The sequence below is a fragment of the Hippocampus bargibanti genome, linkage group LG14 (assembly GCF_051943395.1).
Source record: "Hippocampus bargibanti isolate YZ-2025 linkage group LG14, ASM5194339v1, whole genome shotgun sequence".
NCBI classification, from domain to species: Eukaryota; Metazoa; Chordata; class Actinopteri; order Syngnathiformes; family Syngnathidae; genus Hippocampus; species Hippocampus bargibanti.
This window is the reverse complement of record NC_142747.1, coordinates 13,698,172-13,724,633: the sequence shown is the minus strand read 5'-3', so window position 1 is coordinate 13,724,633 and position 26,462 is coordinate 13,698,172. Positions and strand designations below refer to the sequence as shown.

Below are 26,462 nucleotides of genomic sequence, written 5' to 3'. Positions count from 1 at the left end.
CTGTTGGTTTATGGATTTTGGTGCTTATACCATGGGATGTCCAGGGGCGTGGCATTCATAATCAAGAAGACAATGTTTTACAAATGTCACACTTAAATGTGTATAGACTCTCAATAAATAGCTTGGCAGAGGGCTGCAGAGGTTTGGCGTCGGTCAAAGAAGCGCACACAAAGTGGCTTCATTAAAACTGCACCTCCTGCCGGTAGTAAAAGACAATTTTCTTGTGTTCCGGCCTTTGTTCACAGTGTCCAAGTGAACATCTCTAACACTGATAAACAACACTCCACCGGTGTCTCGTTTACTCCGCAGACACGTTTGCTAGCAAAGTGGCCGCCATCCAAGACCAGCACGCAGATGCCTCAGTGGGCAACGTGACGGGGAGCAACGCCGTCAATGTCTTCCTGGGGATCGGCGTGGCATGGTCGGTGGCCGCCATCTATTGGAAGATCGAAGGCAAAGAGTTCAAAGTGAAACCGGGCTCATTGGCCTTCTCCGTTACGCTCTTCACCATCTTTGCGTTCATCTGTATGGGCGTGCTACTATTCCGGCGCCGGCCCACCATCGGAGGCGAGCTGGGGGGGTCTCGACTATCCCGTATTCTTACAAGTCTACTGTTCCTGGGACTGTGGTTCCTCTACATTCTTTTTTCCAGCCTGGAGGCCTACTGCCACATACCGGGCTTCTAAGCTGGAGACACATTCTATACATATTTAAACGGAATACAGGTCTTAAGCAGGGGTTCTCAAACCTTGTGGGTCAGTTGAAAATGTTTCCAAGGCAACACTTTTCAATTGGACAAACTGTCATTTCGTTTCAATTTATCTTCCCCTAAATGTCAAGGAAATGTTTTTTTTAACTAGAACTTGAATGAAATGGCATGAAAATGAGTTTGCATTTTTCAAGAATAATCAAAAGTTTGCAGGGATGAAAAATTTTCATCATACATGTATAAAGTTGTATTTTAACCGGATAAGAAAGTCAGTGATATTTTAAATTGAATTTCTAAAATGTGTTATTCTCGTAATAGCACGCCCATTTTTTCATCAAAACGGTTTGAATTGTCAATAACGTGTTAGTGTCTGAATATTTCACTCAAAACCAACAACACCTAAAAAGAGACTTTTTGGGGGAAAATATGCTCTTCAAAAAAATGATGAATGCAGAAATGTATAAATTATTATAACACATAACACGTTATCAAATCAAAACATTTAAATTGGTAAGGAAAAGTTTTTTTCCCTTATTTACGTTTTTTTACTGTTAGTCAGTTATCTATAGAAACACATTTTTAAAAAAAAAAATATATAATAATTTATTGCTAATACCTTTTTCAGACTTTGGAGTTATGGCTTTGGGATCCTGGGACCCCAGTTTGAGAACCACTGCCGAGAGGGCTCTTTCTTACACACACACACACACACACACACACACACACACACACACACACACACACACACACACACACACGCACACACACACACACACCACACACACAGAAGACATGTACCAATGTATAAAGTGACAGTGAGAATCAGAGGCAAAAAAAGGAAGTGTTTGGGTGGTGAGAAAACCAGGAGTGGATATTGTGTGGATGCCAAGGAAGTTCATATGGACAAAGATGGTATGGCAAAGGGGAAGAAGAGTGGAATGTTTACAATGACTTTGCTTGTTAAGTGTTTACGCAGCTAATGGACGGATCAGAATGAAAGCACTTGTAAATAGAGACACGCACATCCAGAGCGATATGAACCCCCAAGTGGACTCCGTGGGAGGAATCAAAGTGCTCCGGGCTCTGCCATTATCTTGCACGGTTTCCACAGTAACCAGATCCACCTCTAGACATTGAGTTTGGGTGGGTGGGGGTTTCTTCAGCATGTGTAGCCGCAACATCACCTCATACGTGGAAGTTGAACTGTACTGTAAAAAGCCATATTTGCATTTGTGTCTTTCCAGCCACCTCACCTGTGGATTCTAGAACAGTGTTTCTCAAACTGTGAGCAGTCGGCCATTAGTGGTCCTCAAGAAGAATCTCACGTGGTCCATGGGTAACTTTGTGCAGTGTTTCCTATAACCACATTGAGCTAAGGGATATTTTATATGAAAAAACATGGCACACCACCAAAACTGTATCACTGAAAGCCCTAACACTAAACCCCCAACCGAAAGGTTCGAACATCACTATACCTGAACCATCCATCCATTTTCCGTACCGCTTATTCCTCATTAGGGTCGCGGGTGGTTCCAGCTGTCTCCGGGCACCAGGCAGGGTGAATTGGTGGCCAGCCAATCGCAGGGTACACAAAGACAAACTACCAATCACTCTCACTTTCACACCAAATGACCGTCCTGCCTGTTTTCCAGCTCTCCCAGGAGCAACGCACCTGATTCAAATCATCAGGACCATTTTGATGCTGCTTCAGAGCTGGCTGATGAGCTGATCATTTGAATCAGGTGTGTTGCTCCTGGGAGAGCTGGAAAACAGGCAGGACGGCGGCCCTCGAGGACCGACTTTGGACACCCCTGATTTAGAGTATTCAATCTGCCTGCTATGCGTGTTTTTGGAATGTGGGGGGAAACCGGAGGACCCAGAGAAAAGCCACACAGGCCCGGGGAGAATATGCAAACTCCTCACAGGGAGGCCGGAGCGTGATGCGAACCGGCGACCTGTGAAGCACTGTGAAGCCGGCGTGCTAACCAGGGGCCGGTAATGGGCCGCCCTGTACCTGAATCATCACACTTAATTCTAATCCTTTATTAAACACCTAACCCAAGGCCCTATAGATATCTGAACCCTAAAAAAACACAACCACTAAAGTCCTAACCCAACCATAATACTAATCCTGCACAGGAGGGTTCTAATATCAACTCAACCCAACACGAGCACTAAGACTCATTAGACCCTAAACCCTGAACCCTGACCCTAGAATTTTTAAGATACGTACTTAAAAAAAATAGACCACAACCAGTTTCCAACTACATTAACATCAGTGGCGGGCCGTGGATTTTATCGCTTGGCATTCAGTCATGCTCCATCTGAATCAATCCAGACTAAAAAAAAGTTTGGTGTGATTTACTACAAGTCCACTCGAGGGTACCATTATCCAGGAAATAACTGACCGACCTTTCTTAATGATGTCCATTTTTTCCTTGAAAAATCTATCTTGAAAATGGCTTTAACAGTTAATCCGCAACCAAATCCATTTCTTCTCCTCATTCAGCCATTGTGAGTTGACAAAAGTACTGTTAAATCAATACAATATATTTGTTTATGTAGCTCGGTACCGATTCAGTGTGCTAGCTCTGGCCAGTATGCGATTGTCACTCCGGTTTGTGTCAGAGCTGTTTTCGCAAACTATGATTGGCTCGTGACTCGCCAATCATGTGACGAGCCAATAATCGTTTGCGAAAACTCTGACTTTGATCAGCCCCTTTAAGAAGGCGTTGGTACACGCAGTACTGATTGTGAAGGCGTCCAGGTAGATTTCTGACCCTGGTAACAAATAATGACTGAAATTGGTATGTTGATTAAACGCTTAATTACGAAAACACACATTTGGAAGAAGCTCAACAGGAGAAAGTAATGAAAGGAAGCTGACAAACAATTTGGAATTATTTAATAAGAATTCACGGACAAAATATAATTAACGTCAGTCTGTGATTTAGATATTTTTAAGCCAGCAGAGAAGGCTTTGCAGGCCTTGACGGTCCGCCACTGATAAACAAACATTATTTGTGTCCAGGTGTGCTGTTTTTCACACTGTAAACATTCTTACCCATGTGCAGAGTTTAATATATGAGCCTAGTTTAGAAGCAACACAAGTACAGTAACGTCTTCTGGATTGTTTACTGTAACAATCTGCTTGGTGCAATCTGTTATTGTGAAATGAGAACCACTTAATTTATTTTGCGTGAATGAAGCAAACTTTGTAACATTACTAGAGGTCATTTTGTATATTTTTCTTTGCAGCTCCAATTATCTTAATTTGTACTTCTGAACCATGATCACAGTGGTCTCAGTGCGCACAAATCCACTCCAAGTAGTTTACAAGACGTCGTTACTGACAATAGAGACTTTGATACCAGTCTCAAAGAATATTATTAGCGAGCGTATCAAATGGGCCGAGATAACCATGTGCGCTGTCGCTTTGAGTTGAAGAGAATTTATTTCAAGATTTATTGATGTAGTGATATAAAGAAAGAGTGACCACACGTCATTGCTTTCATTATGTGCAATACAGGAAATGTGTCTGTCTCTGTGTTGGGAATCATTCACTCATTCCCTTTGTCCAAATGAAAGACATTTTTATATCATGGACTACATACAATTGTCCACTTATCAAAAAATATCCTGTGATTGTATAGTGTCTTTGAGAGTTTTGAAAACCGCTTATAAATGAAATGTATTATTATTATTATTATTATTATTATTATTATTATTATTATTATTATTATTATTATTATTATTATCAGTTGAATGAAAAATGGTTTACAGTACACCAGACCAATGTCAGGAGGCGGCCTTTTTCTAATAAGTATTGAACTAACAAAATAAAATATATGAGAAGAGCATTATGCTAAAGAAATGGGATACATCAAGGGCCTATATGTTGGACCAAACTGATCTTATGCTTACTTTACAGACCTATTAAATAACAAATTAACCAATAAGTGCACCATATGGTGGAAAAAAAATAATGATTCCCAGCACACCTTGTCTTTTTTTAGCTTCCTCAATGTCAGGTCACCTCTGTCATGTGCCAGTGTTTTTGTCCCTCCTCATCCCGCTCCCTTTTGTGGCAGTTGTTTCGAGTATACGATATGTAGCATGTTTACATGAAGGAAGGGTATGGAACGTGGATAGAATACAACCTACAGAGCTGGAGCAGGACCGTCTGCCAGTTGTGCGACGGTTCAAGAAACTTTTATACTGTTTAGCTGCGGCATTTACTGTTCTCTAGTTATATGTGATACCCTTTTTACTCTCCCTGATGTGTGTCTCTGTGTTAGTGTGTGTGAGTGGGGGATGGGGGATCGCCATGGTCCTCTCCAGTTGCATGATGAACCGTTATGGTTTATGTGTTTATAGCAGCATGTGAAGGACATTTATGGGTGCATTTCATAGGACCAATTTTGCCCATCATTCGCACTGTGTGGATAAAAGTAGAAAGCGACATGAAAATCAAGTCTACTTTGGCGTTATCTTGGAGGAACTGTAAAAGTCAAAGTCTGTTTTGTTGATTTTAAGGTAATTTCTCAAAGCCATGCCGGAGGTCTTTGTTGATGTACAATAACTGTTGTGTTTGTGTTCCCTGTCCTTTTTCTCGTTGTTCTGTCTGTGAGTGAATATTTCTCTTTCTCTGCCTGAATCTTTGCAGACAAAAAAAAAGATGTGATTGAGATGGAGATTTATTCAGAGCTGTGATAAATCTTTAACCCGAATAATATTTAAGTTTTATATCAAATGTATAAAAATATATTTAAAAAATATGCTTGTTTTTCAGAACATGGCATGAGGTGTAATGTGTCACCGAAAGAAGAGAATAATGGACAACAGAAGTTGATTTTATTTGAATATATATTATTTATTTTCAAGGCAGATCGTGTCTGGGTTTGTTTTTGTGCACAACATGAACCCATCCAAACATCTTGTATCGCCCAGGTCCTTGTTTGGATTGTGGGTGAGTTGGAGCCTATGCCAGCAAACTTTAATTGACAAGCTTGCTACACCAAGGACTAATAATATCTGGGTATGCAATATGCACAGATGGACTGGTCGGCTATCGTTTGGGCACATTTAAAAAAGCAAAAAGCAGTACTGTACTGCAAGTTTTTGTTGTGAGGGAAGAAATATTGGTGCACCATAGTAAAAACATCTTAACTCCGCCCAGAAGGTAAGATTCATATTTCAAACTTCAGAACGGTGAGTCAGACTAGGACTGTTTCTTGGAGACGGTTCTTTAAATTACATTAGATTAGATAGCCTTTATTTGTCCCACAATGGAGAAATTCAGTTCACAGCAGCAAAGTTATGAAAGGCAGTTTTTTTTTGTTTTTTTTTTAATAAACACGGAATTTACAAAGACAGCAGCTCTCCATCTGGAGAATTGAAAAACAATGTAAACAGGACAGGGCCATGAGATTGTCAAAATCGAAACACTGATTTGTTTTTGTTTTTTTTGTTCAGACAAGTTTTGTGATAGTTTTTTCGAGAGATTTTTATTTCCTTGTTCTGGATTTATAAACTGGCACTTCTTAATACACTTAAAGGACAACCGACACGTTTTATAGCATCTAAAATACCCAAAACACGCAGGCTGATATTTTTAGTCAAATGAAAAACACCAATAAAAATGACTTAAAGTCTCCCAAAATTACTTCAAAATGATCTGAGAACGTTTCACTGAAACGTTCTGAGATCCTTCTGAAACTGAAACTTTGTTTCAGTTTCAGAAGGTCCCGCCCCCTCGTTCTTGACATCACGCCAAGACATCTTGCCTTGCTTGAGAATCAAAACAATGGCTTCAGATTCAGAGAAGATGCTTTCTTTTTACTCATCTAGTTATGAATATGATTCAAATAGTTCTGAAGAGGAAAGCATAAATGTTTGCAATCGATTAAAGAAGTCCTTCCTTTTTATTTGAGGCGTCAGGACTGATGTGAAGCATCCCACCAAAAAATTCACAAGATGGCGCCCAAGCTCCGTTGGAAATGGGCTGATTTGTCTGCTGGGAATTTGTGTCAACTAGAATCAAATCGTAGTCTTGGTGCAACACACAACGATTCAACATCGCGTCATTTATGTGTTTTCCTAATTTCATCATCAACACGGATCAACACGAAGTTTTCAGACCAAACAAAGTACCCAAAATGCCTTGTGTGTTGTTTTCTCTGTCGGTGGTGTTCCTGACGTGACGTGATGTCAGGAATCGTCACCAACTCAAAAACAAGACTTCCTGAATATTCAGCATGAGTCTTAAAACGTAAAATATAGCTATATGCGGTGGAATCTTTGTAAAATACGCTCAGTAGAAGTCATTTGAAGTGGTTTTACAAATTGTGGACACAACTTGTCTGGAGGCGTCGGTTGTCCTTTAAGAATAAAGTATAGCTTCTTTGCTAAAACTGTGCAGAGGGAACATGTAGATGGAAGAAAAAAAACTGTGATTTTAGAATCAGCGTGCCATTTTTAGTTTGAATCAAAAAACAGATCTAATTCAACATTTTTTTACATTTCCGCCACCTCCGTGTAGTATTTTTAATTGAAAGAATATTACATTTTACATTTAAAACCCTGTGTAACGTTCGTCGTGGGCGGATATCCAAGACGGAAGTGGTGGGGTCTGGGCACGTGGTTCCTGCGGAAATCACATGGTAACAACCCAGGCCTTCCCTCTCATACCCGGATGTTCGACAGTCACCCTCATTCACCCTCTGTCGAGAGTCAATCGTGAAAACCGTTAAAGGCGTTCACGGTGGCGCTGTCTTTTATCTTGTGCGAATCATTCGTTGTTTGAAAGCGACCAACTCTGGGGTCTACTTGAAGGAGCCTTTCCTCGGTTGGTGGGGTGTACTTGGTAAGGTTAGAAGGTGAATCGGAGATCGTCGACGCAACCGCGGAAGAAGGCAAGTAAACGCGCGTGTTCGCCATTGTTGTGGAGCAGGCCGCGCGCGAGGCCTTCCACTAATCGCCCTCCATTAAACGCCTGAAATGTTCTGCTGCAATACCGCGGGCATGGTAGTTTTAACTCGCGTTTGGGGCATTACACACGACTGTGGATTACATGTTGACGATTAGGAAACAAATTTTACATCGCGTTGAGCGTCGACGCTACGTCCACCATGAACGTACGCGAGTCGTCGAAATTGCCGCAGACAGTCACACTGCAAACGGATATTTACCGACTGACCATACGACTGGTCAACCATAGTTTCATGCACCTAAGTTTTATACAATAAAAATATATCCAAACTGTCAGGATATGTAATTTATTTTCAGACAGTGGGTATAGCCATCGGCCAACATAACGTAACTATTCGCGGTGCAGGACGTATGATGACGCCATAACCGATTTATTTTATTTCGTTTTCCATCCGTATCCCCAGTCGTTTAATCCAATAGTAATAGTAATACATTTCATTTATAAGCGCCTTTCAAAACTCCCAAGGACACTTTACAGTCACAGGATATTTTTTCTGCGGGTGAGCAGCGTTAGCCACACGCGCCAGCGTTCACTCAACCCGGAATATCAAAATGCATTAATTGTACAATAAATGTTAATTTTTGGGCCATCTCTGACTGGTGTAATTCAGTACCCCAATGTTTTCGTATTGGAGGAAAAAAAAGTTACACTTTGAGATATAAATTCCATTAATTTCTCCCCACATCCCGGAAACTGCCGCTTATTTCTTACATGTTTAATATCAAGGTAATTGAAACCGTATTTTTACTCATGGCTCCTCATTCCCACCCTCTCACCTCAGCCAGAAGATGTCCTACTACTCCTCATCACGCAGTTCGTCCAGGGTAGCCGACTGCAAGGTCTATGTGGGTGACCTTGGTAATGGAGCCGCCAAAGGAGAGTTGGAGCGGGCCTTCAGCTACTATGGGCCACTGAGAACCGTTTGGGTGGCCCGTAACCCACCAGGGTTTGCTTTTGTGGAGTTTGAGGACACAAGAGATGCAGAGGATGCCGTCAAAGGCATGGATGGAAAGTGAGTACATTTGATGAAGTATAAGTCTCGTAAACACTTGTGTGAGATGATGAAATAATATGTAAAAAGCAGAAGTTAATGTTTGTGAACACATTACAGGCTTTGCACAAATATGGGGTTTTCTTTTACATTTCCACATAGGAAATATATGCTGTACCAAGACCGTATTTCAATCCAGCAAATCCCATTATGTATGATTATGATTGCAATCAATTTCTTGTTCATCGTGCAAATCAGCTCTGACGATATTTATTTATATGTGAATCGAATCTTGTTAAAATGGGCTATTTATTTTCCACAGGCTCTTGTGCGGCTCACGTGTACGTGTGGAGATGTCAACAGGCATGTCCAGAAAAGGCCGCGGACGCCCCAGCCGACGTCAGTTTGACCCGAACGACCGCTGCTACCAATGTGGGGACCGCGGCCATTACGCCTACGACTGCTACCGCTTCAGCAAGCGAGGAGGAGGAGGAGGCGGCCGCCGGAGCAGGTGATCAAGGATGCACTTTGCAGCGTGTTGGGGAAATCCCACAATATATAATTTTGATTTGTTTATCTTTTTAACTCAACTATGTCTCCGACAACAGGTCTCGTTCCCGTTCTCGGTCACGCTCCAGGTCTCGATCTCGAGGGCGTCGCTACCGATCCCGTTCTCACTCTCGCAGCCATAGCCGCAGCCGGTAAGACTGAAATCAGATATGGTTGTTGAGAATCCTCATATTTATCAACTTAATGATGTGATTATTTTTACTTGAATAAGTCTTTTGTCTGTGTGATATGATCATCCAAAAGTTCTTTCTGAATCTCTTCCAGGAGCCGTCGTCGCTCTCCATCCTACTCCAGGCGCAGAAGCAGGTGTGTCCGTGCTCCGAGGTCATAAAAATGTCAGCGGTCTCCACCACACCTTTGATATTCACCCTCTTGTCTTTGCTATAACATCAGGTCGGGATCTCCTGCACGCTCCAAGTCCAGGACTCCAATGAGAAGGTAGGCCACTTTAAAATTTGGGGTGTTAACGACTTGTGCTAACTTCCAAAGTCGCAAAATCTGTTTGTAGTTGTGTAAGTAGCCTCCCTATTGCGTATACAAAGTCGACTCTTGAAGATTTGGTCAAAATCGGCTTGACTATTTTTATATATATATATATATATATTGTAAAGGCAACCCAAGACAAAGACGTTAAACACCCCAAAAGAAACCTTGTTTACTGCCAAGTTTTCTCTCTGTCGTAAAGTTCAATCCTAAACGATTTAGTATTGTGAAACTAGTGTTTGTTTTTACATTTGAGATGAGATCCAATTTTTTTTTGTTTTTCTCCATTAACCTGAAATGTTATCCAGTCAAATCATAGAATTTGCATTGACTTCAAAAACAATTTGAGACTAACGGAAAGCACAGTTAGCGCAGAGTACACTTTTCAGGGATCCCAGGCGTCTGCTATTTAGTGGAATTGCCCATTTATTTTTCTGCCAAAGTGATATTTTCTATTTTTACATAAAAGTTCTTTTATTTCCGCATTCAACCGCTAAAACATTAGTTTTGAAGGGTAATAGGATGATCAGAATGCGTAGTGCTTGAGTCTGCATGCTTTCGTGTGTTTTGGTCTATGTCGGTTGCTTCCGTTGACAATCGGAATCGCTCGGGGAGTAAAATACCACGTGATGAAAGGAAAAAAACAAATATGCTCCCTTACCTTGCTTTTCGCCCGTAAACTTGCGCTAAACACCGTCGCATTTGTCACACTTTAATGATTTCGTGGAAGAGAGATCAAAGTGGATCAAAGTCTTTTTTTTTTTTTTTTTTTTGTCACGGGCCACTTCGGAGGAACATTATTTATTATCCGGGATGACTACACAAGAGTGATAGCGGAAGGACAATGTCATTTTGCGCTATTTTAATTTCTCTTGGCTGGGATCCCTCACTTTTACTTTTTCTGCAAACTCTGGCTGACCTGGCCTGTCTTTAGTTTAAAAGTCAAATGAGGCCCTGGGTGTCTTGGGTTAGTTTTTGTCATCTTTTCATTGGGTCTATTGTTTTAGTGAAGTCTAAAATGTGGGTTTTATTTTTTATATTTTTTCCTCTAAGTCGCTCCAGTTCCCGCTCTCGGTCCCGGTCTGCACCAAGAGGGCGCACCGCCTCCCGTTCCCGCTCTCGATCCCCCTCGGCCAATCACACGAGGAACAGGTAAACGTCCAGGCTTTTGTTCCCACATATTGGCCATGTAGTTGCGTTCTCGCATTTAGTCCCGTCAGGTAACACTTGGCAGGAAGAAGCCACGCACTGGGTGGTTCAAAATGAATCTGTCATATCGCAGCTGGTGTCACAGCTGTTGAGTTCTAGGAGAGGGTCAGTTCCAGCTAGTCGCAGCTTCAGGCAAGCATGTTGACCAAGACTTCCATCCAAACTGGCCGTGTCTCATCATCGTTGTCCACACTGAGATGAGTGACCAGAGACCCCGAACCCTCGGTCGGCGCCGACACATCTGAATACGATCTTCCACCTCGGCTGTCATCCATGTTGCCGTTGCAGGTCAACAGAGTCAATAGAGGGCTGCGATGAGACTTGTTCGAGGTCGAGGGTCGAATAACTGACGATTGGGTTCAGCTGTTAAATCGAGTCTTGCTTGAAGCCAAAGAGTGTGTGAACTGTCGACGTTCTCTTGCTTTGCTAAATTCTCATCAGTAATTAAAATGTGGTTCATCTAAACGTGAATACGTGCTATGAATGAGGGATTCCCGGCCTGAGTGTGGCGAGACAATTTAGAAAAAAAACAGCTGCAGCTAGATTTGAGCATCTTTGCCGCACAGTTTTGTTTATTTTTTATATTTTCTTTAAAGTGTGTGCTGGGAGCTGCGCACTGCGCTGACACTACAGCTGATCCCAGGCCCAGGGTCTGCCAGCTGGCGGTGTGTACATCCTGCGGGAGGGTGACTAAGCGCTGAACTGAGATCAGCCTTCGCCTGGCGTTAGACAGCGAGAACCTCCCCCCGCACAGTGAATGGGTGACCGTCTGTCCGACCGACGCACACGCTCAGACGAGATCGGCCCGTGCACTCTTACAATTGTTCTCCTAGAGTCACCCAAGGCCGCCAGCCAGCCGGCAGATCTACCAGAGCGCCGACACGAACAATTCAGAGTTCAACCATTTAAAATCCATTACCTACCTACCAGACCCCCTACTACGTACCTACCAGAGCTCGGCGGCCTCTGTCTTAGCTTCTGAAAATGAGAGCGAGCTGACCAGAGATCAGTCTACAAGAGCGTAGTCATCCGTCCTTCAGTGCTTTCGTCCTTCGCTTCTCTGTACTTGTTGTTTCTGCCAGTGTCTCCAAAGGTAACAACAACCCCACCATTTACTTCCCCACCCCAACCTCTTTACCCTACCCTCCCTCCCATGACCAGCTCTTATCTACTATGGTCAAAGCAAATGATGTACAGCGGGAACAGGGGTGGTGGTGACAGAGTAAAAGTTGTGAATGCGCATGCTCGAGAGTGCCGTGAGTGTTATCTCAGAGGAGCGAATGTGTTAGATGGGCAGAAATCTTCATCTGAAGCCCTGTGCGCTGCGGGCCAGCCAGACAAGTTGTACTCCTTACCACCCTCCATCCCCCCCCAAGGACTTCCGTGGCTTCTGACGGACAGTGTTGCAATTTTGTCCCCACAGCTCAAGCTTTGGCCCAATTTTTAAGTCGTGTGACAAACGGGATTGACTTTGCATCATTCAGTCCTCATTTTAGACATGGGCCACTAACATGTAACCCAACAAGTTATTCCTCACAAGATGTTCACCAAGTGACTTAGCTGAATGAATGTGTTGTGTCAGGGTGTTTGTTTGTCTTCGGTCTTCCTTTCTCCTCTGCAGCAAACTGATTCCTTTGCGTTTCTGTTTCAGTATTCCCGTTCAACAAATCAAAACCGAAGTCCTGGACGAGCCGCCAACTGAGTGAAGAGCAAGACTAATGCGGCAACCTGTTTCCTACCCCCCCGTCCGGTTTTATAACAGCCCTCCATGTTGATTTCCATGTGAGGTTTAATTTCTAGAAACAATGTGCAGTTTGAGAGGATGTTCTCCCCTGGTGTTTCATGTCTTTTTGTTGTTGGTTCAGGCTAAATCTTGGAGTGGACTTTTAACCAATTCAAACACTGGGTCCTTTGTTACTAACATTTTGAACCATCCATGAGGCAGATGAACCATGCCTGTATTCTTTCACAGATTACATTTCTGTCCTGCACCCCCACGCACAAAAGACATTTCATGCTTTTGATTTTCACTTTGTTTCTGTGTATTTCAAATTTGGTTGAAGGTGATATTTTTTTTTTTTGGAAGGGCTGCTTGGACAGTTGTTAAAGTGGCAGCAGTTTTGTTTTTACGTAAATCTCTCCAACAAAACTTTGTGGCCTTTTGGTGTACTGCATTTTCCATTGGGAACTGGTATTTACTACAGTACAGCATTGACAATTGAAGACAATTTTGTCTACATAAGATAAAATATTACAGGTGGCGGATTTGCGCATGTGCAGCGTTACGTATGCTAATACAGACTATTTTTTTCTCTCCAAGTTAAATATTGGTTGGAAGGAAGTAAAACATGACCGAAGCATGCTATGTCAATAAAGCTGCTTGCCTACAATACACAGGAAGGTTCACAGAAGACTAATGAAAAAATTGACTGAGTTTGATTACCTCGAACAATTGTCAGCGATTTAACACATTGAAATAAGCTTACAAATAGCCCATCAGACCAATTGGATTTTTGTATGCCCCGACGGTAGTCATACGGAAGACTCAATTTTCACAAAAATGATTGTGAAGGTATTGAAAGTATAACGTGTATACGTCTGCGTGGTGCATCAATGAAAAGGTTTCTTTAACCGTCATCTACTTCTTTGAAGGTGTCGGACATTTCGCTCCTTATCCAAGATGCTTCTTCAGTGAACTAAAGTCTTACTGGTAGTATCGGCCCTTTATATATATCCCTACTGTCCAGACGTGGCAGTGCTGGACACTGCTATGATAGGTCCCTTCTCTCAGGTTGGGGGGAGCAGAGGGCTACTCCCAGCGGCTTCACTGATTGTTCCTATTGTCCTGACTAACGACTGGCCTGATTGCCCCACTTGCTCCGGTATCACCTCATCAGCCTCACAATGTAGCCAAATATTTAAAAACTATCTTTGCGCCGTTGGTTGGTAACAATATCACGTAGAGAACACCACAGGGTTTGTAGAGAGTATCAAAGACCTCATATTGGAACCTGAGGAAACACTGGCATCTTACGATGTGACTTCTCTCTTTACATCTGTCCCAACCCCAGCAGCAGTCTCAGTGGTGAGGACGAGACTGCTGGCGGATGTTTCTCTGTACAGTGGAGCCGCAGGGAATAGCCCTCTGCTCCCCCTAACCTGAGAGCAGGGACCCATCATAGCAGTGTCCAGCACCGCCATGTATGGACAATAGGGATATATATATATATGTAACGGAGTTGTGCGCTTAGATTATTAAATTATGAAGGAAGTGACGCAACGGCGCACAGTGTGGCACTATGTCCCGCCCATAGTTTCCAGAACAATCTCGAGGAGATTCAGGGTGAGTCGCAATTTTCTGTTGGTCTTGATTAACGCGCATTTTCATGACAATATCTTATTTTGTTTCCCCTTTTTTACTGTCTAGTGTTATCTAATTAGTTCCCTTATTCATTCGAGTCCAGATTACTTTTTGTGTCATTATTTACTTCACGTTTTGTCGAGTGGAACTTAGCTTCATAGTGCTTTTCTATTGCGCAGTTAATCACAAGACGAAACCCATGCGACTTCACCCATACCTTCTGCCGTACTGTGTTGCAGGTAATAATTGTTTCATTTCGTTTTTATTGAACAATATTTAGTTTCTTGTGTCGTGTTTCATTTGCCCGTGAGTGTCCGTGGCTGGTTGAACTGTGCGCCAGCCATTACAAGCGCACCGCGTGTTCTGCTGAGTCTCCGCCCATGATGCGTTCAGGGACATCTTGTAAATAACAGTGAACTTGTGTTGTATTCTCTTTTTCTGTAAATAACCACTATACGATCACACGTTGTTAATTCTGTTTTGTTATCTACAATGTTTTGCATTTGAGAACAATCTCGAGGAGATTCAGGTTAATCACAAGACGAAACCCATGCGACTTCACCCATCCCTTCTGCCATACTGTGTTGCAGAAATAAAAAGACACATCCACGCGTCTCGTCTTCATTAATACAGCAGCATCGTGGAGATGAAGACAGTCACTGTTGTGACACCCGTCACATTGGTGCCGTGACCCGGATCACAAGTGACTCTCCACTTCGGACTGGGACCGCGATGCTGCACAATGAAGACGCTGTGCAGTCCCATCACTCGGTGGACGGTGTGTCGACCCCCGTTTTGGAAATACATGTAGTGTGTTAATTGTCTACCTGCTGTTTTGCAATTAGTGTGTTTTTTTTCATTTACGTGTTTTTGTGTGTTAAGGCTAAGAATGAGCTCCTTACAAGTAACAAGTAGCACACCTTTGAATGAGTGTGTTGGTAGAGGTAGAGGCTTCCCAACCGTGTTACAGTTGTGTAGTGCAATCCAGAGTGGTGTAGTTTGTACAGAGGGGAATGGGCAGGTTCAATCTGAGGCCACTTATGTTAGTGGGGACAGAGTTCCTTCTCAGACCCAGTGCAGTGCATCTACGACGAGCGCACAGACAACTGATACACCAGCAACAGATACCTTTCTCCAGTCTGTCACAGTTATGTAGTGCTATGCAGGGTGATGTAGTTTGTACAGAGGGGAATGGGCAGGTGCGAGCTGAGGCCACTTATGTTAGTGGGGACAGAGTTCCTTCCCAGACCCAGTACAGTGCATCTCCGACGAGCACACAGACCCTGACACACCGGCGACAGATCCCTTACTCCAGTCACCTGACGTAGTTGGTCAGATGAGTGACATAATTAGACAGCATTCTTGTACATCCTTGCCCGATAACCTTGTCTATTGTGCCTGTTGGTCTTTCTGTTGTCTTCCGTGTGTATGTTGCCTCACTTCTGCATAATTTAAGGGGGGTGTATGTAACGGAGTTGTGCGCTTAGATTATTAAATTATGAAGGAAGTGACGCAACGGCGCACAGTGTGGCACTATGTCCCGCCCATAGTTTCCAGAACAATCTCGAGGAGATTCAGGGTGAGTCGCAATTTTCTGTTGGTCTTGATTAACGCGCATTTTCATGACAATATCTTATTTTGTTTCCCCTTTTTTACTGTCTAGTGTTATCTAATTAGTTCCCTTATTCATTCGAGTCCAGATTACTTTTTGTGTCATTATTTACTTCACGTTTTGTCGAGTGGAACTTAGCTTCATAGTGCTTTTCTATTGCGCAGTTAATCACAAGACGAAACCCATGCGACTTCACCCATACCTTCTGCCATACTGTGTTGCAGGTAATAATTGTTTCATTTCGTTTTTATTGAACAATATTTAGTTTCTTGTGTCGTGTTTCATTTGCCCGTGAGTGTCCGTGGCTGGTTGAACTGTGCGCCAGCCATTACAAGCGCACCGCGTGTTCTGCTGAGTCTCCGCCCATGATGCGTTCAGGGACATCTTGTAAATAACAGTGAACTTGTGTTGTATTCTCTTTTTCTGTAAATAACCACTATACGATCACACGTTGTTAATTCTGTTTTGTTATCTACAATGTTTTGCATTTGAGAACAATCTCGAGGAGATTCAGGTTAATCACAAGACGAAACCCATGCGACTTCACCCATCCCTTCTGCCATACTGTGTTGCAGAAATAAAAGAAATAAAAAGACACATCCACGCGTCTCGTCTTCATTAATACAGCAGCATCGTGGAGATGAAGACAGTCACTGTTGTGACACCCGTCACATATATATATATATATATATATATATATATATATATATATATATATATATATATATATATATATATATATATATATATATATATATATATATATATATATATATATATATATATAGGGCCGATACTACCAGTAAGACTTTAGTTCGCTGAAGAAGGATCTTCAGCGAAACGTTCGACACCTTCAAAGAAGTACAGGTGACGGCTGAAGAAACCTTTTCATCGATATAACGATATTACCCAAAAACCCATTCGTGTATAATCCATTTGACACAATGCAGTTTGGATATTCTGTTGAAATTTGAGTATGGTGACAAATACATCAGTGATAAAATCAAACTTTGTAAAACCGTCGAGAAAGCGCGTTGGGTACTTTATTTCCGGTTGGCTGCGGCGAGTGGCGTTGATTGACACTAAAGTCCACCTATCCGACATGACAATGCCAAATTGAGGGGCGTGTTTTGACGACAGCCTCGTTTTGCTAGCAGTTGAAAGCCCATTTCATAGCCTCAACTATTAGCCACTGTCCTTCTAAAACTGCGACAACATGGCAACCGCGGCGAGTCGATATTATGGCGAGGATGGCCGTGCCACCAAAAGACAGAAAACCGACGGAATATCAACGGTGAGTTGCTTGTTTATGTATATGCGATTTAGATTGCTCGCACGACATCGAGCGCGCAACATGCTGAAATGAGCGCCGCTTCGCAAATACCTCTTAAACGGTGACCTTTTTAACTCCCAACTGTAACTATCATATCCTATGTTCTGCATAATAGTGAAAATGAATATTCTGCACCCCAAATTACCCATTCGGCTATGATATGTTCCTCGAAATAGCGAAATAATCTGAGGTTTGCTCCCGCTTGGCCTACCCGAACCCGCTTTGTTCCCGCACCGGAAGCTACATAACCTTAGCCTCTCCATGACTTGGCGACTTTTGGAGTAGCGCATATGCCATTCCAGTCTTTTTAAATAAACAACAATATCGATAAATAGGTGTATAGGTACACACACATTCGCAGAGGTGCAGTTTAAAAAAAATATTCCCACCGCAACTTTTAAATTAACCTCATTTAATTAAACACTGCTCCATCCTCCATGGACACTCACGCGATCCCTTTCGGTTCAATATGGCGGCTAGTTGATCTATGTATCACGTGAACCCTGACCCATTCGCAAATCAGAATTTTAGAAATCACATTCACGTTTTTGTCTCCTGTCGGTTTGTGGAGATCAGTCTCCTAGTGGCATTGTTTTGAATGTGTAGTCTATTACACTTGATTCAAACTAACCATCAGTTTCTGTGATAGGGCTATGAAGATCCCCACAAGACTCTTCCGTCCATAGTGGTGCACGTCCGAGGCCTGGTAGATGGTGTTGCGGAGTCAGACCTAATGGACGCTCTGCAAGAGTTTGGAGCCATCAGGTGAAGAAACTGACTCAAATGTCTGTTGTTTTGATCAAGGAAATGTGATTTGCTTTTTTTTAGTACCCTATCCCACCATCTGCCATGATTGTTTCCTTAAAATGTTCACACTATGTCAAAGAACAATATTTAATGTAGTTTTGATCAGTGGGGTTTGAACTGCAAGTCAAGGCAAACGTTTTCTTGGCATTATGTTCTATGTGGCTCAACAACCCAAAATATTCTCATTTATTTGCGCACTTCCTGTACTTGTACTTCTCAATTTCATAATGTTTCTTCTATAAATTGGGAATTTCTCCATTTTGAGACAAAAAGAAAGGTTTTCTTAACTTCTGATTGACATTGCAATAGTGGTATAGGAGTTAAGCAGCGATAGCCATGTTTTTTGTCTGCCATTTTTCTACTTGATGCTGACTGGGAATGACAGATCACAGTGTCAAATGTTTTAGGAAACGACCAGTCACAAGTGTCCTATTTTCTGCATTTGAAACATGATTGGTCCTAACCCGTAATGCTGTATTAACATTTTTTTCTTGCAAATACCTGCCACTGATACTCAAAACTGTGTTTGCACTTCTGTCTTCTTACAAGCTATGTAGTGCTGATGCCCAAGAAACGTCAGGCGCTGGTGGAGTATGAGGACATGAACGGCTCATCCACAGCTGTAACTTACGGTGCCGACAACCAGGTGTACATCGCCGGCCACCCGGCCTTCATCAACTACTCCACTAGCCAGAAGATCTCTCGGCCAGGTGACTCTGATGACTCGAGGAGCGTCAACAACATCCTGTTACTCACCATCATGAACCCCATCTATCCCATCACCACGGTGAGTCAGTCAAAATTCAAGATTTGCCACAACATCTGCTCAGTCTATAAAAGATTGTTTTCTCTGCAGGAGGTACTCTACACCATCTGCAATAACTGTGGCCCTGTTCACAGAATTGTCATCTTTAGGAAGAACGGTGTGCAAGCCATGGTAGAATATCCTTTCAGAGAGTTGAATAGTGAACGGAAGTACAGGCAGTCTAGGATATATTTAAAAATATAGGTACCTACTCAAGAGGTAAGTACTCATATTGCCATTGGTGATATCAACCATCCTTATTGAATAACAATAATTAAAAGGATTAGCCTTTATTAGTCTTGCAGTGGAAAATTTACATTTCACAGCAGCAAAATGAGGAACGAAATAAGTAGAACAACAGGATATAGGACTTGCTATAACAGCAGCCAGTCTTGCGGCGCCATCAGTCAAAACAACGAAAACATACTAAATAACAAATAATGTGACACAAAAGACACACAGTCATTCAATTTAAGCAGTTTCTGCACCCTCTTTGTCGTATGAAGCAGTTCTAGATGATAGAGGAGAGGATCATAGCGTCCTTTTCACCAGTGGATGAAGGACGTTATGGTGAAATGTGCACGTCTTCTATAAGCTAAGTTTTGAAAGCAAACACAAAGCTGTAGCATTCATTGACGAAAAGAGATTGTCTCACATCTCCTGTCCCATGTAAATCCGCTTCAATTCCAAGCCGCGACAGATCCACATACGCATCAGCGCTCTGCGCTGACGCTCCTTCTCATCGCTGGCTCCTCAAGCCATCCATCCAGCCGCAGACTGTCTAACAGCACTGACTTTTGCGCTAAACAAAGCGGGCCTGTGAAAATGCTGCCCATTACAGGCGCGAAAAGTCAAATGGCACTGACATCTCTCACAAATCAAAAACAGTACTGGAGTATTTGTGCTGCCGAATTGGCGCAACCACTCACCAGACTCTCCTCCTTGATGAATGTCGTGGCCAAAAATCCTGAAAAACAATCCACATGACGCACTACAACTCAAAGTGACAAAAGAAAACACAAAAACAACAAAAAAAAGGAACGTTCGTGAGCACTTGCTGACAGCTGCCTATTTGGGGACCATCTTGGACTAATTTAGCACATCCAAAAGGCTATTTAATAATAATATTGCGGTGAGGTCAAATTATGTTCTTTTGTTTGTTTAAGTGTAAAAACCCGGAGCACCCCAAATTGCTGGATTTGGGCTCCTGTGGACAACTGGCACCTTAACTGTGTATACATTTGATTCTGTGCAAAGTGCCCAACGAGCCAAAGCATCCCTCAATGGCGCCGACATCTACTCTGGATGCTGCACGCTGAAGATCGAATACGCCAAGGTACAGCCGGATGACTCCACAAGTGTTTGTCCTTAAAATCCCGGTTATTTAACGTGGCATTTGTGCTTTGTTCCCTCAGCCGACTCGGTTGAATGTGTTTAAGAATGATCAAGACACTTGGGACTACACCAATCCCAATTTGGGTGGACCAGGTAACAACTCACACGTACTGCGCGTGCAACGCCGCGCATCGCAATGTCACACACATGATCTGGTCACACAGCAGAGGGCACCTTCTACACAAAACACAGTTATTATATCAGTTGAGTAACAACCAAAATTAGCCGGCAGGAATGTCAAGAACGAGAAACTGCAACATTTTACATGTAGCCCGTAGCTAGCGTTTTGCCTTTGGCTGTTCAGTCCAGCCGGCTTGAACAAAGTTAATATCCTACCTTTTGTTGCTTTGAGTAATCCATATGATGAACGGACACTAAAATACCGTTGCCATGTAGGTTGAAGTGTCATCAACAAAATGACACATTTTAAGAATTGCTGAAAAGGTTTCTTCCGTCATCTGTACTTCTTTGAAGGTGTCGGACGTTTCACTCCTCATCCGAAGAGCTACTGAGGTAATCAGACGGACGAAAAGAAGTAATCAGATTAGCTTCAGGGAGTAATCTATTGCTCCCCCAACCTTAGAGCAGGGACCTATCAGAGCAGAGGTCTGGCACAGCCACCTCTGTACATTAGGGATATATATATGGCCACAGTTAGCAGCACAACTTTAGTTCGTTGACAAAGCTCGTCGGGTGAGGAGTGAAACGTCCGACACCTTCAAAGAAGTACAGTTGACGGCTGAAGAAACCTTTTCATCGATGCACCCCTCCTGTACGACTGAGTGCCTACACAGACATATTTAATCCTTATAGTTAATGAAGATGTTTAATCCTCAAATTCATCCATGACAGTTGTGATCATTCATTAGTCAGGGGTTCTACTTGAATAGTAAATTCTGGTATTCAGATTTCTGTCGTTAACCATGTACGAAGACACACAAAATGAATATACTGATAGAACCGATCGCATTGCCGTGAATAAAATTCAGTGTAAATTGTGATACTTTTCAACGCAAAGGGCTATTTTTAGTTATTCGTGGTGCTTTGAGCATGAAGAAGAAATCTGACAACCGTAATTCCTTTCATGAGCAACATTGGACGTCTGTTTGCTTGCCCTCGTCCCGGGTCGTGAAATTGTGATTTTAGGAACTCTATGGACTTGCGAACTTCCACTATTTCAAATTTAGCGCATATTATGATTTAAAAAAAATCTACCCAATGTATTTTAGGTAAGAAGAATACAAAAACATTTGACGTGTTTGTTTTTGGTACTTTTCTTGTTCCACATAGTTTGATAGGCATTCACATGGAAAAAAATACTTCGTATACACACAGCCCGCAGTTTGTCAAATGTGCACTTTTAATGTTCCTGCCCCTCCCACCTCACCTTGAGTGTATTTTTCCGGAAACACAACTGATCCCCAACAGTTAGACTCGTGCGCAAACGCACAAAAGCCACCGAAATGCGAGCGGCAGACACACGCCGAACATCACCGCTGCAACGTTGTGCTCGACACAGAGGACACAACCACTCTCTCACACCATCAGTCAAGACTCCGTAGGATTTTATTCCCCACTCGCTGCTCCGCTCTGAAGCGCACATGTCTAGAAGGTGCCGAGCTACGCTTGGTCCCAGACACACTGAGGTGCTCGGAAAGCTTCGACACCACACCGCCCCACCACCACCACCACCTCCAATCATCATCATCATCATCCCTACCACCACCACCCCAAAATGGATGCTGACACTACTGAGGACAACACACCCACCCAAAACAAACAAAAAGGCCATACTGACTCGCCAACACTGACTCGCCAACACCACCAACACACATCGCAACTGATCCAAGCACGGAGCGCCGACTGATGAAGACACTGCTGACAACATCAGAACAGAACACCCAGGCCCATTTCTGCCGCGTCCTTCACTACATGCCTCCTTGTATCGATGCTTTGTCTCCCATCTTTCAGAGTCTCTAGAAGCTGGCTAGTTCCTCCCACGTGAGGCCATGTTGCCTCAGGGGGCCGCAGCCTTCGCCCCTCCTTAAGCGGACTGTTCCAAAAAGGGAACCAAAAGGTGGACCTGCCTGAAAATGGGACCGGGCGGCACTCGTAAAGACGCCAAGGTGGCCGGTTGTTTCTATCTCCCCCTCGGCAAAAGAGGCTATGGGTGTGCGATGAAATGAGTAATGGAGTGGTGAAGCCTTCCTCTGTGTGTGCTCTTGCAGTAAGTAACACGAGAAAGCCTCGTCAGCACCCAACATGGCCACACCTCACTTTTTTTACACTGTGTGGACCACCACCATGGTGTTCAGTGACACCACGTGCCGAGGCCCTGGAATGGGAGGGCCTCATCCAGGCTCCTGCCACACTGTTTTCCTGACGGTCTAACTTAATCGCCCCACCCCCTGTCCCACTCGGCGCGCTAACTAACTTTGTGAGCGTCTATCACGGCCTTCTCCCTGAATGTGTTTCAATATTGTGTACCCACTGCAGATGGAGACCTGGATGGCAACGGAAGCAACGCGGGTAGGTGTTTACTTTCTCCACATTCTAGTCTTGGTTTGACCCTTTATTGCCACTTTGAACTCATCCCCTACATACCTGTGTATCTTCCACTCATGAGTGTTAATTTTACCTTCCTTTTTGAAAGTTGAAAGTTGTGTTACCATGTGGCTGCTCCATATTTTATTTTTTCCCTCAAAGACGACATGGGTCACAACCCTAACAAGCGCCAGCGGCAGCCCGCCCTCCTCGGCGACCACCCCCCGGAATACAGTAAGTCAATCATAAATCGTCTTCCGGGACAATCGTCATCCTGTACCTCCAAGCAATAGCTTTGTCCGTCTTGTCCAACATTTGGTGGGTACCATGGGTATGAAGACAGCTATGGCTCGTCGCACTACGAGAGCCGCCGAATGGGACCTCCGATGAGGGCCCGCGGCAGTCGAAGCTACCAGCCCAACTACGGTGCCCCGCCGCCACCCCCTGGCGAGTACGGGGCCCACGCAGACTCGCCAGTGGTCATGGTCTACGGACTGGACCCCGGGAAGATGAACGCCGACCGCGTCTTCAACATTTTCTGTTTGTATGGCAACGTGGAGCGGGTCAGTCCATCTCTTTTTTTTTTTTTTTTTTTTTTTTTTTTTTTTTTTTGTCCATGTTGCACGCACATAACGTAGCAGATTTGCACAATTAACTTGAATGTAACCTCGCAGATCAAGTTCATGAAGAGCAAACCGGGTGCCGCCATGGTGGAGATGGGTGACTGTTATGCCGTGGACCGCGCGATCACTCACCTCAACAGCAACTTCCTGTTTGCGCAAAAGCTGAACGTGTGGTGAGTGGACGCTCTATTGTCATGGACGAGAAGAAATGTCCCATACGACCCCAACGTCTTGCTTGTGTGGGGGCAGCGTCTCCAAGCAGCAGGCCATCGTGCCAGGCCAGTGCTATGATCTGGAGGACGGCACCAGCAGCTTCAAGGACTTCCACGGTTCCAGGAACAACCGCTTCACGTCGCCCGAGCAGGCGGCCAAGAATCGCATCCAGCACCCCAGCAACATGCTGCACTTCTTCAACGCCCAGCCCGACGTGACCCCTGAGATATTCTCTCAGGTGAGGACTGAAACGTCATGACAACCATGTCGGAGGAAACTGCTCGATTCAGCTTGTCCCCCTTTTTTTTCCTTCCAGATCTGTGAGGACATCGGCGTCAAGTGCCCCGTCGTTGTCAAAATGTTCACAGGCAAGAGTAAGATGTTGTCGTTGAGAGTAAAATGGATCAGCAGTCAAACAAATGAACTTGCTGTTCTATGAATTTCTCTGCTTGACCTTTTACAATAGATTTATTGAGAATTGACTTGAAAATGGATCAGTTCTAAATCATAATTATATATTCACATCTGTTAAGAGGCCCTGCAGAGAAAATATTTTGGAGGTGGCCAATTTTGTCTTTTAGTTCGTTTTTCTTTTTTGGTTTTGTTTGGTCCGTCACTTGTAAGCAAAACAATCCTAACATGCTAAAGGCGACGGCGACATTTCGGCATCCACCAACTTGACGCTGGAATACAATCGACTCAATATGAACACAGTAAACGCTTGGTGGTGGTGGTGCTGCGCTTCCTTTTTTCCTGCGGCGGCCATTTTGTCGTGCTGTTCAAATGTGCATTTTCTTTTGTTTTTTTCGCTCTTTGGCTCCACTTTCTTTTGTCCCATTTTGCTTTTTTGTCTTTTCTCTTGACTTTATTCTTATTTCTTTTTTCCTCTCTTCACTTAGCTGGATAGCTAGAAAAATAAAACTATCTCACTAGCTAGCTATCTAGCTATCCATAAGGTGTGTCCTTGAGTTTTGAAAGGTGCTTATAAATACAATGTATTATAATAATACTAGTAATAATACATTTCATTTATTATTAGATATCTATTAGCTAGCTAGCCAGTTTTCTATCTATGGGTTGAGTGAACGCTGTCGCACGTGGCTGCTGCTGCTCACAGACAGAAAAACTTATCCTGTGACTGTAAAGTGACCTTGAGAGTTTTCAAAATGATTTTTTTTATCATCATTATTTGTTGCAGGCAGATTCAGGGCCTGCACAGAAAAAAAACGACAGGACGATATGGCACCAACAGAAAAATCAACGTGTTCAGAATCATGCTGTATTAGTGCTTTAAATGGAAGGGGATGTGAATACCTAATTTAGCCACCATTTTGTGTGGTGCTTTTCTGGTAATAGGAACATTTATTAGGTCATTCGCTCACCAAAATCTCAATGCTTTTTTTTTTTTTTTTTTTTCATTCTTCCGCCAGGTGGTGGTGCTCCAAGCGACCGCAGCGCTTCCGGACTACTGGAGTGGGAATCAATCAATGATGCTATGGAAGCTTTGGCCTTGATGAACCACTACCAGATGAAGAACGCAAGTAGGTGACACACCACTTTTTCTCCACGTGAGCTGTGCCAAGTAATTATTACTTTTCACCTATTCCCAACTTTTTTTTAGCTGGTCCGTACCCGTACACCCTCAAGCTGTGCTTCTCAACCGTACAACACAGCAACTCCTGAAGACGCTTTGGGTTTCATGTTGGGATGGTACAGTTTGTGCGAGGGTGGAAAAATGTTTTAAGTGTCGCGGTAAAAATTATCCAGGTTTGAAGTTGTCTTCTTTTTGCTTTTTGCTTTCTGCTCATAGTGTGTCGAATGATTTTATGCTTGACAGCTTTCTTTTCATAATGGTCCATTGGAGCTTTTATTTTGACACTTTTGTTGATTTTTTTCAATGTGGTAATGTTATAGGTTTGTTGTAAGAAAATAAAAAAAAATACTACAAGTATGTTGTTGAATTATTTGATTGAAAGTACAGTCAGACCTCAACTTACGAACTTAATTGGTTCCCAGACAGTGTGTAAGGCGAAAAGTGTGTATCTCCAAAAAAAAAATTCCCATAGGAAACCATTAAAATGGGAATAATCCGTTCCCCGGGTTTCCATAAAATATACTTTTCAACTAAATACGCCTTAAAACTACACACAGCATACCTTATTCTATGTATAATAAAGGTGCTATGGTATTGTAATGAGAGAAATACACTGCATTGTACCATAAAGTCACTTTATTTACATTTGTGATGGTCATTGATGGCTTGATGGAATGGCGTTGGAGGTTGAAGGTCAAGGGGAATTGCTGTTTGGAAAGCGAGGCACATTACATGAGGACTGTAATTAAAGAAATTAACTGTGCTGTAAAATAAAGTTTTATATACCTTTTTGATGGTCATTGATGGCTTATGGAAGGAGAGTTACCTTCAATAAGGACTGTTGGTAACATAACCTCTGGTGCTGTTCGGTCGTGTGCTTCCACCCAAGATCACTCCGCCAGCTGTGGTGGGTGTGTACTATGAAAATTGTGCTTATTATAAGGTTTAATTTTCAGAAATTTGACGTTTGTAAAATGAAAAGTTTGTAAGATACGGTGTTTGTAAGTTGAGGTCTCACTGTACAAATATTAAACAGTTTTTACATCTGACAAGGCAACCACACTACAAGCCAATACGAATTGCTTTTACATCCACTTTTTTATACAAAGTATTTTTTTATTCAAAACAATTTAATTCTGTTTTTCATATATTAAAATGTAATCTTGTGTCTTAAATGGTTCCTTTGCATTTTTGCAGACTTCGTTTTAATCGTCACTTTTTG

The 26,462-nt window shown here is 43.0% G+C and overlaps 3 protein-coding genes across 8 annotated transcripts in view; all 3 read left to right on the top strand.

Moving 5' to 3' along the window:
- The window catches only part of slc8a2b (solute carrier family 8 member 2b), a 53,067-nt gene extending 47,478 nt beyond the window's left edge, over positions 1 to 5,589 (top strand). Inside the window, exon 16 of the mRNA XM_089013557.1 lies at positions 310 to 5,589. Coding sequence (XP_088869683.1) covers positions 310 to 686 — 377 coding nt within the window. The 3' untranslated portion in view covers positions 687 to 5,589. The remainder of the gene's footprint in view (positions 1 to 309) is intronic.
- Positions 5,590 to 7,387: 1,798 nt separating this feature from the next.
- Positions 7,388 to 16,523, top strand: LOC148888419 (uncharacterized). 5 transcript variants are annotated; one of them, XR_016117153.1, is made up of 10 exons: positions 7,388 to 7,623; positions 8,482 to 8,712; positions 9,014 to 9,202; positions 9,300 to 9,392; positions 9,526 to 9,567; positions 9,655 to 9,699; positions 10,798 to 10,896; positions 11,550 to 11,714; positions 11,787 to 12,046; positions 12,605 to 16,523. XR_016117153.1 is itself a non-coding variant. In XM_089013671.1 (8 exons), the coding sequence occupies exons 2-8, from the start codon at positions 8,489 to 8,491 to the stop codon at positions 12,657 to 12,659; spliced, it is 747 nt and encodes a 248-aa protein (XP_088869797.1). In that variant the 5' UTR covers positions 7,389 to 7,623; positions 8,482 to 8,488; the 3' UTR covers positions 12,660 to 16,523. The 5 variants fall into 5 exon arrangements, 2 of the variants coding, with proteins under 2 accessions (XP_088869797.1, XP_088869796.1); XR_016117152.1 differs by having other exon boundaries at positions 7,389 to 7,623; positions 11,550 to 12,046; positions 12,605 to 14,553; positions 14,905 to 16,523; XR_016117154.1 differs by having other exon boundaries at positions 7,388 to 7,627; positions 8,486 to 8,712; positions 11,550 to 12,046.
- A 537-nt stretch (positions 16,524 to 17,060) lies between these two features.
- Positions 17,061 to 25,594, top strand: LOC148888418 (heterogeneous nuclear ribonucleoprotein L-like). 2 transcript variants are annotated; one of them, XM_089013904.1, is made up of 14 exons: positions 17,061 to 17,220; positions 17,909 to 18,024; positions 18,616 to 18,853; positions 18,923 to 19,010; positions 20,113 to 20,207; positions 20,287 to 20,359; positions 22,763 to 22,795; positions 22,973 to 23,044; positions 23,150 to 23,373; positions 23,485 to 23,606; positions 23,683 to 23,884; positions 23,963 to 24,020; positions 25,077 to 25,187; positions 25,268 to 25,594. In XM_089013904.1, exons 1-14 carry the CDS (start codon positions 17,143 to 17,145, stop codon positions 25,327 to 25,329), a joined length of 1,572 nt encoding a protein of 523 aa, XP_088870030.1. In that variant the 5' UTR covers positions 17,061 to 17,142; the 3' UTR covers positions 25,330 to 25,594. The 2 variants fall into 2 exon arrangements, with proteins under 2 accessions (XP_088870030.1, XP_088870029.1); XM_089013903.1 differs by having other exon boundaries at positions 17,062 to 17,220; positions 22,973 to 23,046; positions 23,131 to 23,373.
- The last annotated feature ends 868 nt before the right edge of the window (positions 25,595 to 26,462 follow it).